Here is a 13,825-nt window from a genome sequence, read left to right as displayed (position 1 = left end):
TACCCAAGGGGTTAAAAATTCCAGAAGAGGCGCGCTCTGCCTCTAATTCTTTAAGTGAGGATTAGGAAATAACCTATAGAAACTCAAAGTTGCTAAAGTTTCTTGATTTATACATACAACAAATAAAACCACTACTTCCCTTTAAATCCTAAGAAGGAATCGTTAAAACTCCAGAAAACATATTATAGAATTCTGAAAAATCAAATTATACTTATGACTCTACTGTCAGGGATAGCAATCACAAAAAGTTTCAGGTGCTAAACATAGCCAACTAAAACAGCACCTCATGAGACACTCTTAGGACATCCTTGATTTTTCACAGGACGGTTTAATGAAACAGGTAAGAATGATGAAAACTAAATTATTAATGTTAAAGTAAAATACAATTATACAGAACTACGTAATACCTCAACACAGTCGCATTTATATCTCTAAAATAAATGATTATTGAAATGTATTTTGAGAAATGCTTGAACAGTAGACATTTTAATTCATAGTACTACTTGATAAATTACAGGCTGACATGGTTACCAACTCTTCAGCTCTCCCCCCCAAGGCTTTATAAGAAACACTGAGGAAAATTATTTCAATACAAATTCATAGTCTTAGCTTCGGCTAATTTTAGCTTGAATCATGTATCACCAAAACATTACTACCACAGCACTTTAACTACAGGCAAAGCATGTTTTAAAAATAAAGAGCAAATCTAAAGTCTACAATGCTGCTCACACATCTTCAAGTAAACAGTTTCTCTGAAAAACTTTCAGCAGATGCAATGATCACAAGACACAATCAGGTGTGATCACAACAGATACAGTGATATGTAACAGAAATCCAAAAACAGATGTAACTTCCATTTGCTCCAGAGATTCGCTTTGTTTTTCATTCTCCAATTTTAGCATTATTCGCAAGCATCTGACATGACAATGTCTTTTATCACAACAACGTATCACCCCAACATAACGCAGTCCTCAGAGTAGATCTTCAGAAAGGCAGCCCAAGGGGAGGTATGCACATTCACTTGTTCAGTAAATATTTGCCAAACCACCTATTGTATGCCAGGCACTGGACAGAGCACCAAAAGAGAAAGACTTTCATCTGTGTAACTCATGGTTTACTGACATCCTTCCGAGTCAGGAGCCCTACTAAGGAATTTGGATTCTATTCTAATGTGGCCAAAAACCACTGAAGAGTTTTAAACAGAGCACTGAGGCGACGTGAATCAGGTTGTCAGAAGACTACTCAGGAGAATGGATGGAACCAGTGCGGAGACTAACAAGAAATTCAAGCAAAAGAGGGTTGGCTAAGAGTAGTGACTATGGACAAAGCAGCACACAGTGTTAGAATCTTGGTATCCAATAGTCTTGACTTAGAACCATTTTTCCATTTACGTACTTGGGCAAGTTACTTACACCCTTGAGCCTCAGTTTCCTTATCAATCAATGCTTCTAAAGCCGTAGCACACAGAAAACACACAACAAATTATGATATACTATCGATATACTATGGATACTATCAATCCATCCTAAAAGAGATCAATCCTGGGTGTTCATTGGAAGGTCTGATGTTGAAGCTGAAACTCCAATACTTTGGGCATCTCATGCGAAGGGTTGACTCATTGGAAAAGACCCTAATGCTGGGTAGGATTGAGGGCGGGAGGAGAAGGGGACGACAGAGGATGAGATGGTTGGATGGCATCACCGACTCGATGAACATGGGTTTGGGTAGACTCCGGGAGTTGGTGATGGACAGAGAGGCCTGGCGTGCTGCAATTCATGGGGTCGCAAAGAGTCGGACACGACTGAGCGACTGAACTGAACTGAATCGATACTTCGCTACAAATTCATCTGAATGAGGTTCACATGGGCTGACTTCCTCCCCCCTACCTCTGCTTGCACCAAAATTAACCCTAACGTAATTTTTACCAACAGCAATTATACACAAGTACTACAGTGACTCCATCAAGAGAGAAGGATGTTTCTCACCCATCTTACACTAAAACAACTGCTCATAAATATACATTGAGCAAGGTGTTTTTCTCAAATTAATAAAACTCTAGTTTGCACTTTCAATGTGTGTTTTCACACGCATTCTTTTATTTCCTCATTTTTTATGCGTAAAAACGAGACAAGGAGACTCTTGCGGTTGATCGTGATAAAGACTGTGGTGTTGCTACCAATTATTTTAACTTCTTCTGTCAATTGCTTTTATTTAAAACTATTAAGGGACGGTACCCTCATTCTGACAGCACTGAGACACCAGGGAACTAAGTTACCAGAAGCTTTCTTTTCTAACTATAGGTTTACAAACATTCAGCTATCTGCAGCTTTACCTTACATTTTTTTTTTTCAGTGTTAAAAATTTTTTATTGAAGTTGGCAGTTAATAGCTTATTGGTGACATTAACAAAATAACCTGTTTAGTATTTTGGTTGAGGAAGCTAGATTCATGTAAGTTTAGGCTTGAACTGATATTAAGTAACTGTATTCTACTCTCTCTAGAATATAGTTGGGAAACCTGTGCGCAGGAAAGGATTATTTTCTGGGTTTTGTTTTTTAAAAACGATCTGAGGCTTGGCTGCATGAAAAAGGGGAGGTGGAAAACTGAGCAGAGAGGTAGATAACTGATGACATCCAGCCCAGGAAGGAAGTGGCAGTACTGAGATCCAAATTCAAGCTCTCCCAGGGACAACACCTATCAATAGCCTGGTGTAAAGGTTATGGATCTGCCCCTGACACTTACCTTTCAACAAAGGATGAACCACCTGAAAACCTATATATTCAATCGTTTAGTAATTACTAAGCAGGAGCTACAGGCAAGACAAAGCGCTAGGCGCTAGAAGAGGATGAAAGTTAGTGGAATTGCATCCTAACCCTCAAAAAGCTTGGGTTTCCCTGGTGGCTCAGTGGTAGAGAATCCGCCTGCCAATGGAGATACAGGAGACTACGGTTTGATCCCTGGGTCTGGAAGAGCCCCTGGAAGACGGCATAGCAACGCATTCCAGTATCCTTGCCTGGGAAATCCCATAGACAGAGGAGCCTGATGGACTACAGTCCAAGGGATTGAAAAGAATCAGACAAGACTTAGCAATTGAACAGCAAACCTTCAAAAAGCTTAGCTGGGCTCGGTGACGTGCACCTGTAGTCCCAGCTACTCAGGAGGCTGAGGCTGGAGAATCGCTTGAGTCCAGTTCTGGGCTGTAGTGTACTATGCTGATCAGGTGTCCACACTAAGTTTGGCATCAATATGGTGACCTCTCAGGAGTTACCTAAGGAGGTAACCGGCCTAGGTCGGAAACGGAGCAGGTGAAAACTGTTGCTGATCAAAAAAGCTTACCATCCAGTGAGGAGATTAGGTATTCACATGTGAAAAGGAAGGAGTGAGGCAGACAGAACAAGTGTCAAAAACAAAGAGCTCACTTTCAGCCAGGGTGGTCAGAAAATGTATCACAGCTAGGTAACAGAACTGACAGAACCTGCTAGGAAAAAAGGCAGGCACAAGAAACAAGAGAACAGCATGAACATATGTGTAGGGGCTTTGTTAAAAAAATATATATATATATATCGTGAAAATTTCAACATGTAAAACATATACAGGATAAATGGACTCGCCACTGAGCTTCAACAATCGTCAACTCAAGGCCAATTTTCTTTTATAATTTACCTGTCTGCCTCACAAAAACCCTAAAGGAACCTATTTTGGAATGTTCCTACATTTTCACTGACTCCATCTTCAGACAAATCCATACCACAGTAGTCTCCACAAGGCTGACTTTCCTAAAGACCACACACAAATAAAGTGCAAGACTATTTTCAAAAAAATCAACTCTTGATTGTTTGCCCAAACCAACAGAACAATGACAAAGATATTCCAACATGATAAGACAATCCAAAACGGTTTGCACGTACTTTGAGATTACCTTTTCCATACTTAATAGTTCAATGAGCATGAATAAAATGATGGAGAATTCATGTCCTGAAAAAAAAAGCATCACAGGTGAAGTATCTTGGGACAAATCATTTGGGCTCCTGAGCCTAAGTTTCCTCCTCTATGAAACAGAGAAAGATCACCTACCTCAGGTACTTGTGAGAATCAACTGAATGTATATGTTAAATGCCACATGGTTGGCTCTGTATATTACCCCCCGAATGACTTGGGAAGAACTAGTCAGGAAGAGGGAGAAGGCAATGGCACCCCACTCCAGTACTCTTGCCTGGAAAATCCCATGGACGGGGGAGCCTGGTAGGCTGCAGTCCATGGGGTCGCTAAGAGTCGAACACGACTGAGTGACTTCACTTTCACTTTTCACTTTCATGCGTTGGAGAAGGAACTGGCAACCCACTCCAGTGTTCGTGCCTGGAGAATCCCAGGGACGGGGAGCCTGGTGGGCTGCTGTCTATGGGGTCGCACAGAGTCGGACACGACTGAAGCGACTTAGCAGTAGCAGCAGCAGTCAGGAAGAAAGCTGCCTTGTTTCCCAATCCTCTCTCCCCTTTCTCAAGATGATGCCTGGTTTCCCAACTCTCTCTCTCAAGACGATGTAAAAACTTTCTCCATCTCAAAACGTGCTAAAGGTGAGGAGCTAAGCGTTTTGGTTTCAGGGAGCTTCTTTCTTCACCTGTAAAGCAAATTAAGGGACCTGAGCTTGAAGCAAGTATTGAGGAGGATAAATCTTATAGTGTCAAACTTCACAAAACGCCCCCTCCTTACAAAACTATCCTCCCCACCACCTTAACTAGCAGAGCCTTCCAACATCACCCGAGAGTGTGGCCTACACAGTAGCTAGTAAAACACGCTCCCTCTCCCCACTTCTCGGCTGCTGCGCTTCCTCTCTGAACCATCCACAGCCCCTCTCAGCACACTACAGACAGCAGGGCGGCCCTCAGGACACTCAGCGGGGCCAGCGTGTTAAGAAGCTCAAGATGAGGCACGCAAGGGGCACCTGCACTTGCTTTCTTACTCTGTCCACGAGAAAGTGTGAATTCTAATCCGGTGTCCGAATCACGTGCTACGGAGAGGCAGTTCACCGCTGTTCAAAATAATCAAAGTAGTTTAAACGTCTTTTAAAAAATATATGTTGTCACAACTGCTCATTCAGATTTTCATTCTTACTTTAGCATTGCTTTCTCTAGGCTATCATCTCACTCTTTTTTTCTTTTTTTGTATGTACAGAACTGAAGTTCTCTTTTGAATTATCTTCTTCAATCACCAATCCTCTTTCCCTATGAGAAGACATGTGTTCCTCACTTATCATAACCCCAACCACCACAAATCATCCCCTGGGTTAAAGCCTTCATCCAAAGCCATTATTTTCAGGTATTACTCATTTCTTTGCTGTTCCCCTAAGATAATTATAATGCAGTAAGGAGGAGCACCTTACAGTTTACCCTGTAGTTTGTAAACTTAATTCATTTACTCCTACAGCTTATGAGAAAGATAATTCTATTTTGTAGGTAAGGGGAAAGGAATGGAGAACTTACTATCTTGTCTAGTTATAAAGCAAGCTAAGAGGTGAACCCGACCTCCAAACCAACTCTAAACGCCAAGCTCTTCCCATTCTACTATGCTCTTTTCTAAGAAAGGAAAGCCTACAGTTCTATCAAAAACCACATTTGCTTCCAAGAGAAAACGATCTTCGAACAATCGCTCTAGATTGCAACCAGATTTTCCATCTCTGCACCTACCATCATCCCATTTCTCGCTTCCTCTCCACTCCACTCCTTATGGATACTATCGTCACTCCTTCAACCCCCTTCAGCATATATTCCACCTCAGTCTGCTAAAGGGAGGTGCATCCCCCTCATCCCCCTCTCCCCAAACCTCAGCCCTCCCTTCTCAGGACAGGTATAGTTCTCACCCCATGAACTACACAGTATGCTTGTCAGCCCTTAGCAGGCTATTTTATAACTTTTTAAAAGTCTCTTTAAAATGGACATGACTTGTAGCTCCTTCATCCACATACTTGCCCCAGGGCACCAGGCTACTTCCTATTCTACAGAACAGGGTAGCAACCCTCATAAAGATTTCTGCCCAGTCCCCACTGTCATCAGCGACTTGCTCTCCAAAATCTAGTTATCCAAACACGCTCCCCTTCCAACCTCTTCAGCAAGGTGTCCCCTCCAGGGTTCCCTAGACTCTCTCCTTCCGCAGCTCTCCTCTGCTCACGTCTAGGCCTCTGCCCACCTCACCAACTCTTCCCTTCACTCCCCGTCCCAGGGGTAAGGAGCAGCCCCAGTGGAGGTGGCTCCTCCTCCCTGACAACTTCCAAGTTCGGCCTCGTATCACCTGTTCTCAGAAGATGCCTCTCGGCCCAGTGGCCCCCCGCCTTTGCCCCGACTCGTCCCTCTCCACCTTGTCCATTCCTCCTTTCCAGCAGCCTCCCCCTCGGGTCGGTTCCGGAGTGCCCGTGGGAATCCATTTCCCTCGCGTGGGCTTCCCACCTCGGGGTCAAGCTCCCCTTTCTCCATCACCTGCTCCGCCCATGACCAGATGACATCCGCCGCGGCCGCCGCCTCCTCCAAGCCCCTCCTCGGACGCCGGGTCCCCGGCCGCTCACCGCCTTCCGCGAGCGCCAGCCTCCCCCTCCGGCGGGGGGCAAGGGGGGCGTGCAGCCCTATGCCGCGGTCCCCAGCCCCCCTCCACCCCCGAAGCGCACCTGTTCCTCCTCCTTTTCCTCCCCGGCCGGCCGGGCCGGCGTCCCGACCCCCACCCTCGCCGCGCCCCGGCCTCCCCGAGCCCCGCACTCACCACGAGTAGGTCTGCTCCGCCATGGCGCTGACTCTCGAGGGCTCTGCTGCAGGCTCGGGCCGGGCCGGGCCCGGCGGCAGGGGAACAAACGGGCGGCGGACTCGCTCGGGCCGGGAGCGGAAGGCGCGGCCGCGGCCCGGCGCTCGCTCTCTCGCTCACACCGCGGGCGGGCGGGCCGGGGAAGTGACTGGCGGGGAGAGGCCGGGCTCCGAGGCGGCCCCGCTCCCTGGGCCCCGGGGCGGGGCGGGCTCCGCTCTCGGCCTCCCTCACCGGCGGCGGCGGCGGCGGCTCCGCTGCGGCTCTAAACCCAACATGGCGGCGGCGGCGGCGGCACTGAGAACAAGGGGGCCCCGGGGCGGGCGAACGGCAAGAGGGCCCCGCGCTCACTGCGCGCTGGGCCGCAGGGGCGCCGCGCTCGTGCGGCGGCGGCGGCGGCCCGTGGACATGGCCGGCGGGCGGAGGCGGCGGCGGCGGCGGCGGCGGCTGAGGGGGGCGCTAGGCGGCGAGGCAAGGCCGCTGGGCTCACACCCGCCAAGAGGAGGCGAGGAGGGGGCGGGGGGCGAGCCTTGGCCCCGCGCGGGTCACGTGCCCAAAACACGCTCACGTGACGCGCGCGCCCCGCCCCTCGCGCCGGGCCCATGCGCGGAGACGTCTGTTCCTCGGTTCGAGGCGACTGTTGCTCGCTCGGCTTCTGGCGGTTGCGCCGCCTCCCACCGCTTGGTGCCGCCCCCTCCCCACGCGGGGCGGTCGCCTCGGAGGGGCTCTTTGCCTTACCCTTTACGAGGGGCTGCTGCAGCCACCCAGTCAGGAGCCCCGTGCGCGTCTGTTGACTGCCACTCAGCTGTCACCCATCCATCAAGAGTCTACTGGCCACGGGCTCCCAAGTGTCAGTCAACCTGTCAGTCAGCAGGCGGGATGTTGCCTCGCTTAGTTGGTCTGTTCCTTGGTTCATTCATTCGTTTAGCAAATAACTCCATGCAGCCAGCTTTAATTGCGCCCAGGCTCTGTGCCAAGTCCTCGAGGGGCCAAGTCGAATACCCCATACTGGCCTTCATGTGATCCATCAACAGATATTTATTGGGTGCCAACCATGTATCAATTCATTCTGCTGGGTCTGCCCTCTGAACGCTTACATTCTAGAGGAAAAGACAGATAGCTCAAGCCGACAAATAAGTGAAGGTGCTTGCTTGCAGATGGGGCTAAGTTTTATGAAGATGGTAACACAAGGTAATGGGACACAGTGTGAGTAGGGGTGCAGCCTAGTTTCCATGGTGAAGGAATGCCTGGCAGAGAAGGTGACAGTTGACACCTGAAGGATAAGAAGGAGCTGACCACGCAAGAGCACAGCTCAGGGGACAGTCCATCTGGAGTCAGACACAGAAGTAAATTTAATGGAGCTAGACCAAAGACCAACAGAGGGAATCTAGGGCTCAGGAGGAAAGAGGAGGGAGAGATGAACTGAACTCCGGGGCACTGGGGAATGCTTTGCCAGGAGCTGATGAGGCAGTCTGAAAGAGTGAGCGTGTTACTAGGAGAAACGACACTCTTTAGAAAGAGAAGGACATTAGGCAAGTCCCAACGATGTGAAGGCTTGGCGTGAGCTTGGATCCGGGAGTGGGATGGGTGATTCCTGCTGTGGAGTGGTCAGAGAAGAGACTGAAAGACTGCTCTGGGGCTAGACTTTGAAGGGCCTAGCTAAGCCTCCCGGCCACTTACTATGTTCGTGAATGAAAATGATCAGTCCAGCTCCAGGCTTTAGAAGCATACCTGGGCAACAGACACAGTAGGCTTCGAAGACCCCCAGTCTCCACAGGGAGCAGAGCTGGCACACCCGAAACCAGTATTCTCAAGATCCTCCACAGCTGGCCCAATTTCAGGCCGGGATCAAGCACGGCTCCAGTTTCCCAGGACCTGCCCAGCCTTACGGGGGAACACCACGCCCTGAATCTTTCTTCAAATGGATTAGTTGGCCATTGCCCATACATCTGCCGCTTGCCTGTTCCCCAAGGGGAACCCTTTCATGAGAAAGCCAAATGTACTTTTCGTTCAGAAGCAATCTCTCCTTCCTCCTTCCCCCACTGCCGGCGACCAGGACCAGTTAGGTTCAATGTGTTTCCTGAAGCTCCACCAGCAAGTCTGGGGAAAGGGCCAGATGATAAGATCAGGTTCCCCAGACATTTGGAGGCAGGGCCCCAAGAATATACCAGACCATCAAGGGCCCTTCCTCTGACCTTTCACAGAAAGATACCAGCCTGCAAATATCTGCCCAGCTCTAAACGATGCTGGATGTGGGGATATCATGGGGAGATGGAAAAGCAAAGAGCCTAAACTTTTGATGTTCATTTAGCGCTTGCTACTTTTCCAGATGCTCTTACAGAATCCAAGTGTACCCTTGAACGTGATACGTAGTCATTCTGAGTCTCAAAAACATGAGACTTTGGAGCCCTGAGAAAGGCTAGAAGCTACTGGCACAAATGGCTTTGAGAGGTGAGGAAGCTCCTTCCCCGGAGAGCTGAGAACAAAACAGATCAGACATGTCACTAACAAAACAAAAAGACACACTGTGCCCCTGGGCAATTCACCTGGGCTTTCATTCGCTGTGAGTCAGAGGACGCAAAGCCAAGAGAAAACTCAGTTTTGGAGGGATGGAACAGGAGGTGCTGATGAAAGAAAGTCAAGGCCTTCCCAGAAGCAAAGGGACCCTTCTAGGCCCTGAGAAGAATCTACTGGAAGAAAGGAGCGAGAAGGGTTCTGGGAGAAGGTATGGGGTGAGAAGTGAGAAGAAAGGTTTCCTTCATCTTCTATGTAAACTAGAGGCCCCTCCAAGTGTCTCTTGGGAAAACATGTGAACGCAGACCATTATAGGAAGCCAAACAGCACTGGGTGGGGCTGGAGGACACCCAGGCCATGGAAGCCTGTGTATGTGGTCCAGGCAGATGGAGTGTGCGCCCAGAAGCTGGTGGCTGGAGTATGTCAGGCTAAGGTTGTCCAGATGCAGAAGACACCTCTAGGTGCTGGTCAGGACTGCTGCAGGATTGAAGCCTTCGGGATAAGGCCAGGCTGGAGTGAATCTGAAGTCTGTGCATCAGCTGGAGGCTGCCCAGCCTGGGGCACCTGGGGAGTCACTTTCAGTCCTTCCGCCAGCAGCACTCAGCTCCAAGCTGGAGCAGCCCCAGGTGGTATACGTGCACCTCTGGACCTCAGCCGGGGAGTCAGGTGTGCTTGGCAGGAGATGCAAGCACTGGCTCTCCCCAGGAGGGGTGCCCGGCTCCCTGCACCCCACCCTCCACTGCTGCACAGGTGAGAGGGCCACAGCTTGTGAAACTTTTGTTGAAAGAGGCAATGGAAGTTCCTCTAATTATCACCACAGTAATTATAGGATTGCTCCTCCCACCCAGTGTGTTCAAAAGAGACTTGGTGAGTCTCCCCATGACGTGTCACCCGCCTCAGGTGTAGACTCCAGGGAGCGGGCATTGCCAGGTTTGACTGGGCTGCGTAGGCGCTGCTTCTGAGAGGGTCAAGGGCTCAGGTCTGATCGGTCCCCGCCTGCCTCTCCAGCCCACGTCTCACCTCTTTCCAACACTCCCTTCCAATACACACACACACACACACAGAGTGAACCGCTTGCAGCTTCCAATGGGCTGTGCTTTCTGCTTCTTAATAGCTGCTCGTAAGCTTGAGGCTTGGTTTCTATGTCCCCGGGATTCCCTAGTGGCTCAGTGGTAAAGAATCCTCCTGCCTATGCAGGAGACGCAGGTTCAATCCCTGGGTCAGGAGGATCCCATGGAGGAGGAAATGGCAACCCACTCCAGTGTTTTTGCCTGGAGAATCCCACAGATAAAGGAACCTGGCAGCTGCAGTCCATGGGATTGCAAGAGCGTCAGAAATGACTGAGCAAGTTCTATGTCCCCTCCTTCAGAAAGTCGCACTTGACCAAATCCAGGCTGAGTTAGACACTCCTCTCCCACATTCCCACAGACCCCTGAGTTTCCCCTGTGTCCTTTAACACTTAGCACAGTGAACTGTCACTGCCTGTTGACTTGTCATCCTCTCCCTTGGACTGTGCACGCCTTGTGGGAAGGGACTGTGGCCTGTCACCAGTTTCACCTTCAGATCCCAGTGCAGAACTCAGCGCAAAGAAGCTCAGAGTTCGTGGAATGAATGCTTGAGTGAGCAAAAAGGCATACCAGGTTTCAAAACAACTGGTTCTACCTGATAGTCCCATGACTCCCATGATCTCGAATTCAGCATCCCTTCTGGTTCCCCACGACCTCCTCTTTGACTGAGAAAGAGAAGCCTTAAGGGAAGAGAAATCTCTGTTAGGGATGTAGGTAAGACAGAAGATTGGAGGGAAGGTACATCATGCTGAGCTTGTTAGATGTCAGGTCACTTACAGTCTTTGATCATGAGTTCCTTTTTTTTTAAAAAAAAAAAAAATCCTTTACTTTTTAAGACCAATTTTAGGTTTACAGAAAAATTGATGGGAAAATTCAGAGAGTTCCCACACACCCCTTCTTCCCCAACAAGGTTTCCCTTATGATTTACATCTTGCATTAGCATGGTACATTCAGTACAGTTGATGAACCACTAATGGTACATTCTTATTAGCTAAAGTCCGTAGTTTACATTAGGGTTCACTCTCGGTGTTGTACATTCTATCTGTTTTGACAAATGTATAATATGTATTCACCATTATAGAGAATACTGTCATTGCCCTAAAATTCCCTTGTGCTCCCTTTATTCATCCTTCCCTCCCTCCTTCCCACCCTCCCACTCCCCCCGCCCCCCACTCACTAAATCCTTGGCAGCCACCAATCTTTTCATTGTCTCCATAGACTTGCCTTTTCTAGAATGTCATATAGTTGGAATCATACAGTATGTAAACTTTTCAGATGCGCTTTTTTTTTCTTTCCACTTAGCAATATGCTGTCTTCTCTGTCTTTTCATGGCTTGATAGCTTTTCTTTTTTTAATCACTGAATTATATTCCATTGTATGAATGTACCAGAGTTTGCTTATCCATTCACCTATTGAAGGACATCTAGGATGCTTCCAGGTTTTGGCAAGTATGAACAAAATAGAATAAATATCCTTGTGCAGGTTTTTGGAATACCATGGGATTTTTAGAAGTGTGCTGTTTAATTTCTAAATATGTGGGGCTTTCCCAGATATCCTATGGTTATTAGTTGCTGATTTAATTCTGCTATGGTCAGAGCACATCCTCTGTGAGGCTTCAAACTTCTGGAATTTGTTAAAGCTTGTTTATGGCTCAGTCTTTGACTTATTTTGGTGAATATTCACAGAGATTTTGGAATCTATACATTTTTTATGTTCAATTAATTTATGGCAAAAGAGGCAAGAATATACATGATGAAAAAAACAGTCTCTTCAATCAGTGGTTCTGGAAAAACTGCACAGTTACATGATCTTAGAACATTTTATCACGCAACATACAAAAATAAAGTCAAAGTGGTTAATGACTTAAATACAAGACTGGAAACCATAAAACTCCTAGAAGAAAATATAGGCAGGACATTCTTTGACATAAATTGTAGTTTTATATATATATATCCTAAGATAAAGGCAAAAATAAGTCAAATGGGACCTAATTAAACTTAAAAGCTTTTGGACAGCAAAGGAAACCATTGACAATACAAAAAGATAACCGACTGAATGGGAGAAAATATTTGCAAATGATATGACCCATGAGGGATTAATACCCAAAATGTATAAACAGCTTATACAATTTAATATCAAAAAACCCAATCCAATTAAAAATGGACTGAAGACTTAAATAGATATTTTTCCAAAGAAGACATAAAGGTGTTAAACACATCCATGCGAAGATCCTTAATGTCACTGTCATCGTTCACGTGCGTGCTCAGTTGCTAAGCTGTGTCCAGCTCTTTCTGACCCCATGGACTCTAGCCCGCCAGGCTCCTCTGTCCATGGGATTTTCCAGGCAACAATACTGGAGTGGGTTGCCATTTCTTTCTCCATGAATCTATAAATGTATCTATTAAATTTGAGAAACCATCAGGAACTATATCTTCAAATATTTTTCTTTTGGTCGCACCACATGGGTTTCGGGATCTCAGTTCCCTGACCAGGGGTTGAACCCAGGCCACAGAAGTGAAAGCTTAGAGTCCTAACCACTAGGCAACCAGGGAACTCCCTCTGAATATTTTTATGCCCCATTTTTTCTCTTTTCTTTTTCTAAAGTTTGCATGACATGTGGTATGTAGATCTTTGAATGTTGTCATGTAGATCTTTGAATGTTGTCCTGCAGGTCCATGAAACTCTGTATAATTTTTTCCAGTGATTTCTTTTTCTCTCTGGTCTTAAGGATGGATAATTTGTGTTGATCTATCTGCAGATTCACTCTTTCCTGTCATGTTCATTCTGCTATTGAACCTATCAAGTTAATTCTTCATTTCAGTTATTGTACTTTTTAGTTCTGGAATTTCCACTTGATTTTTTTAAAATAGTTCCAGTTCTCTGCTGAAGTTCCTCATCTGTTCCTTCATTATGACTATATTGGAGAGGGGGAATGGAGTTTGAAAATATTTATAAGAGTTGCTTTAAAATTTTTGATGCTAATTCTAACATCTGGGTCATCACTTTTTCTGTTTGAGATCGAATCTGTTTTCTATTTCTTCTTATGTCTAGCACTTGATTTTTGTGTGCTGGTTATTGTCAGTGATACATTGTACAGACCCTGGAGTCTGTTGTTTCTCTCAAGAGTGTTAATTTTGTTCTCTATTTGAGAGACAGTCATTCAGGTGGTGCAGCAGTAGAAGAATTCACCTGCCAATGCAGGAGATGCAAGAGATGCAGGTTTGATCCCAGGGTCTGGAAGTTTCCCTGGAGGAGGAAATGGTGACACACTCCAGTTATTCTTGCCTGGAAAATTCCATGAACAGAGGAGCCTAGCAGGCTACAGTCCATGAGGTCACGAATAGTCAGATACGACTGAGCCCACACACACACAAAAATATTCTGATGAAACTACTTGGCCATTACCACCCCCTATATTCTTTAACCCTTTAATTAATCAGGGTGTCCCCTTACAGTCAGTAT

The 13,825-nt window shown here is 47.0% G+C and overlaps 1 protein-coding gene across 2 annotated transcripts in view; it reads right to left on the bottom strand.

Moving 5' to 3' along the window:
- SPPL3 (signal peptide peptidase like 3) overlaps window positions 1-7,286 on the bottom strand; it is a 98,302-nt gene extending 91,016 nt beyond the window's left edge. Inside the window, exon 1 of one of the 2 annotated variants that reach the window (XM_081546179.1) lies at window positions 6,747-7,286. In XM_081546179.1, the coding sequence (XP_081402305.1) occupies window positions 6,747-6,769 (23 nt within the window). In that variant the 5' untranslated portion in view covers window positions 6,770-7,286. Of the gene's footprint in view, window positions 1-6,469 lie in introns of both variants that reach the window. The other variant, XM_081546178.1, reaches the window with a different exon arrangement.
- Between the last annotated feature and the right edge of the window lie 6,539 nt (window positions 7,287-13,825).

Source organism: Giraffa tippelskirchi, chromosome 11 (assembly GCF_054371585.1).
Source record: "Giraffa tippelskirchi isolate mGirTip1 chromosome 11, T2T-mGirTip1v1.2.pri, whole genome shotgun sequence".
NCBI classification, from domain to species: Eukaryota; Metazoa; Chordata; class Mammalia; order Artiodactyla; family Giraffidae; genus Giraffa; species Giraffa tippelskirchi.
This window is presented reverse-complemented; position numbering and strand designations above follow the sequence as displayed.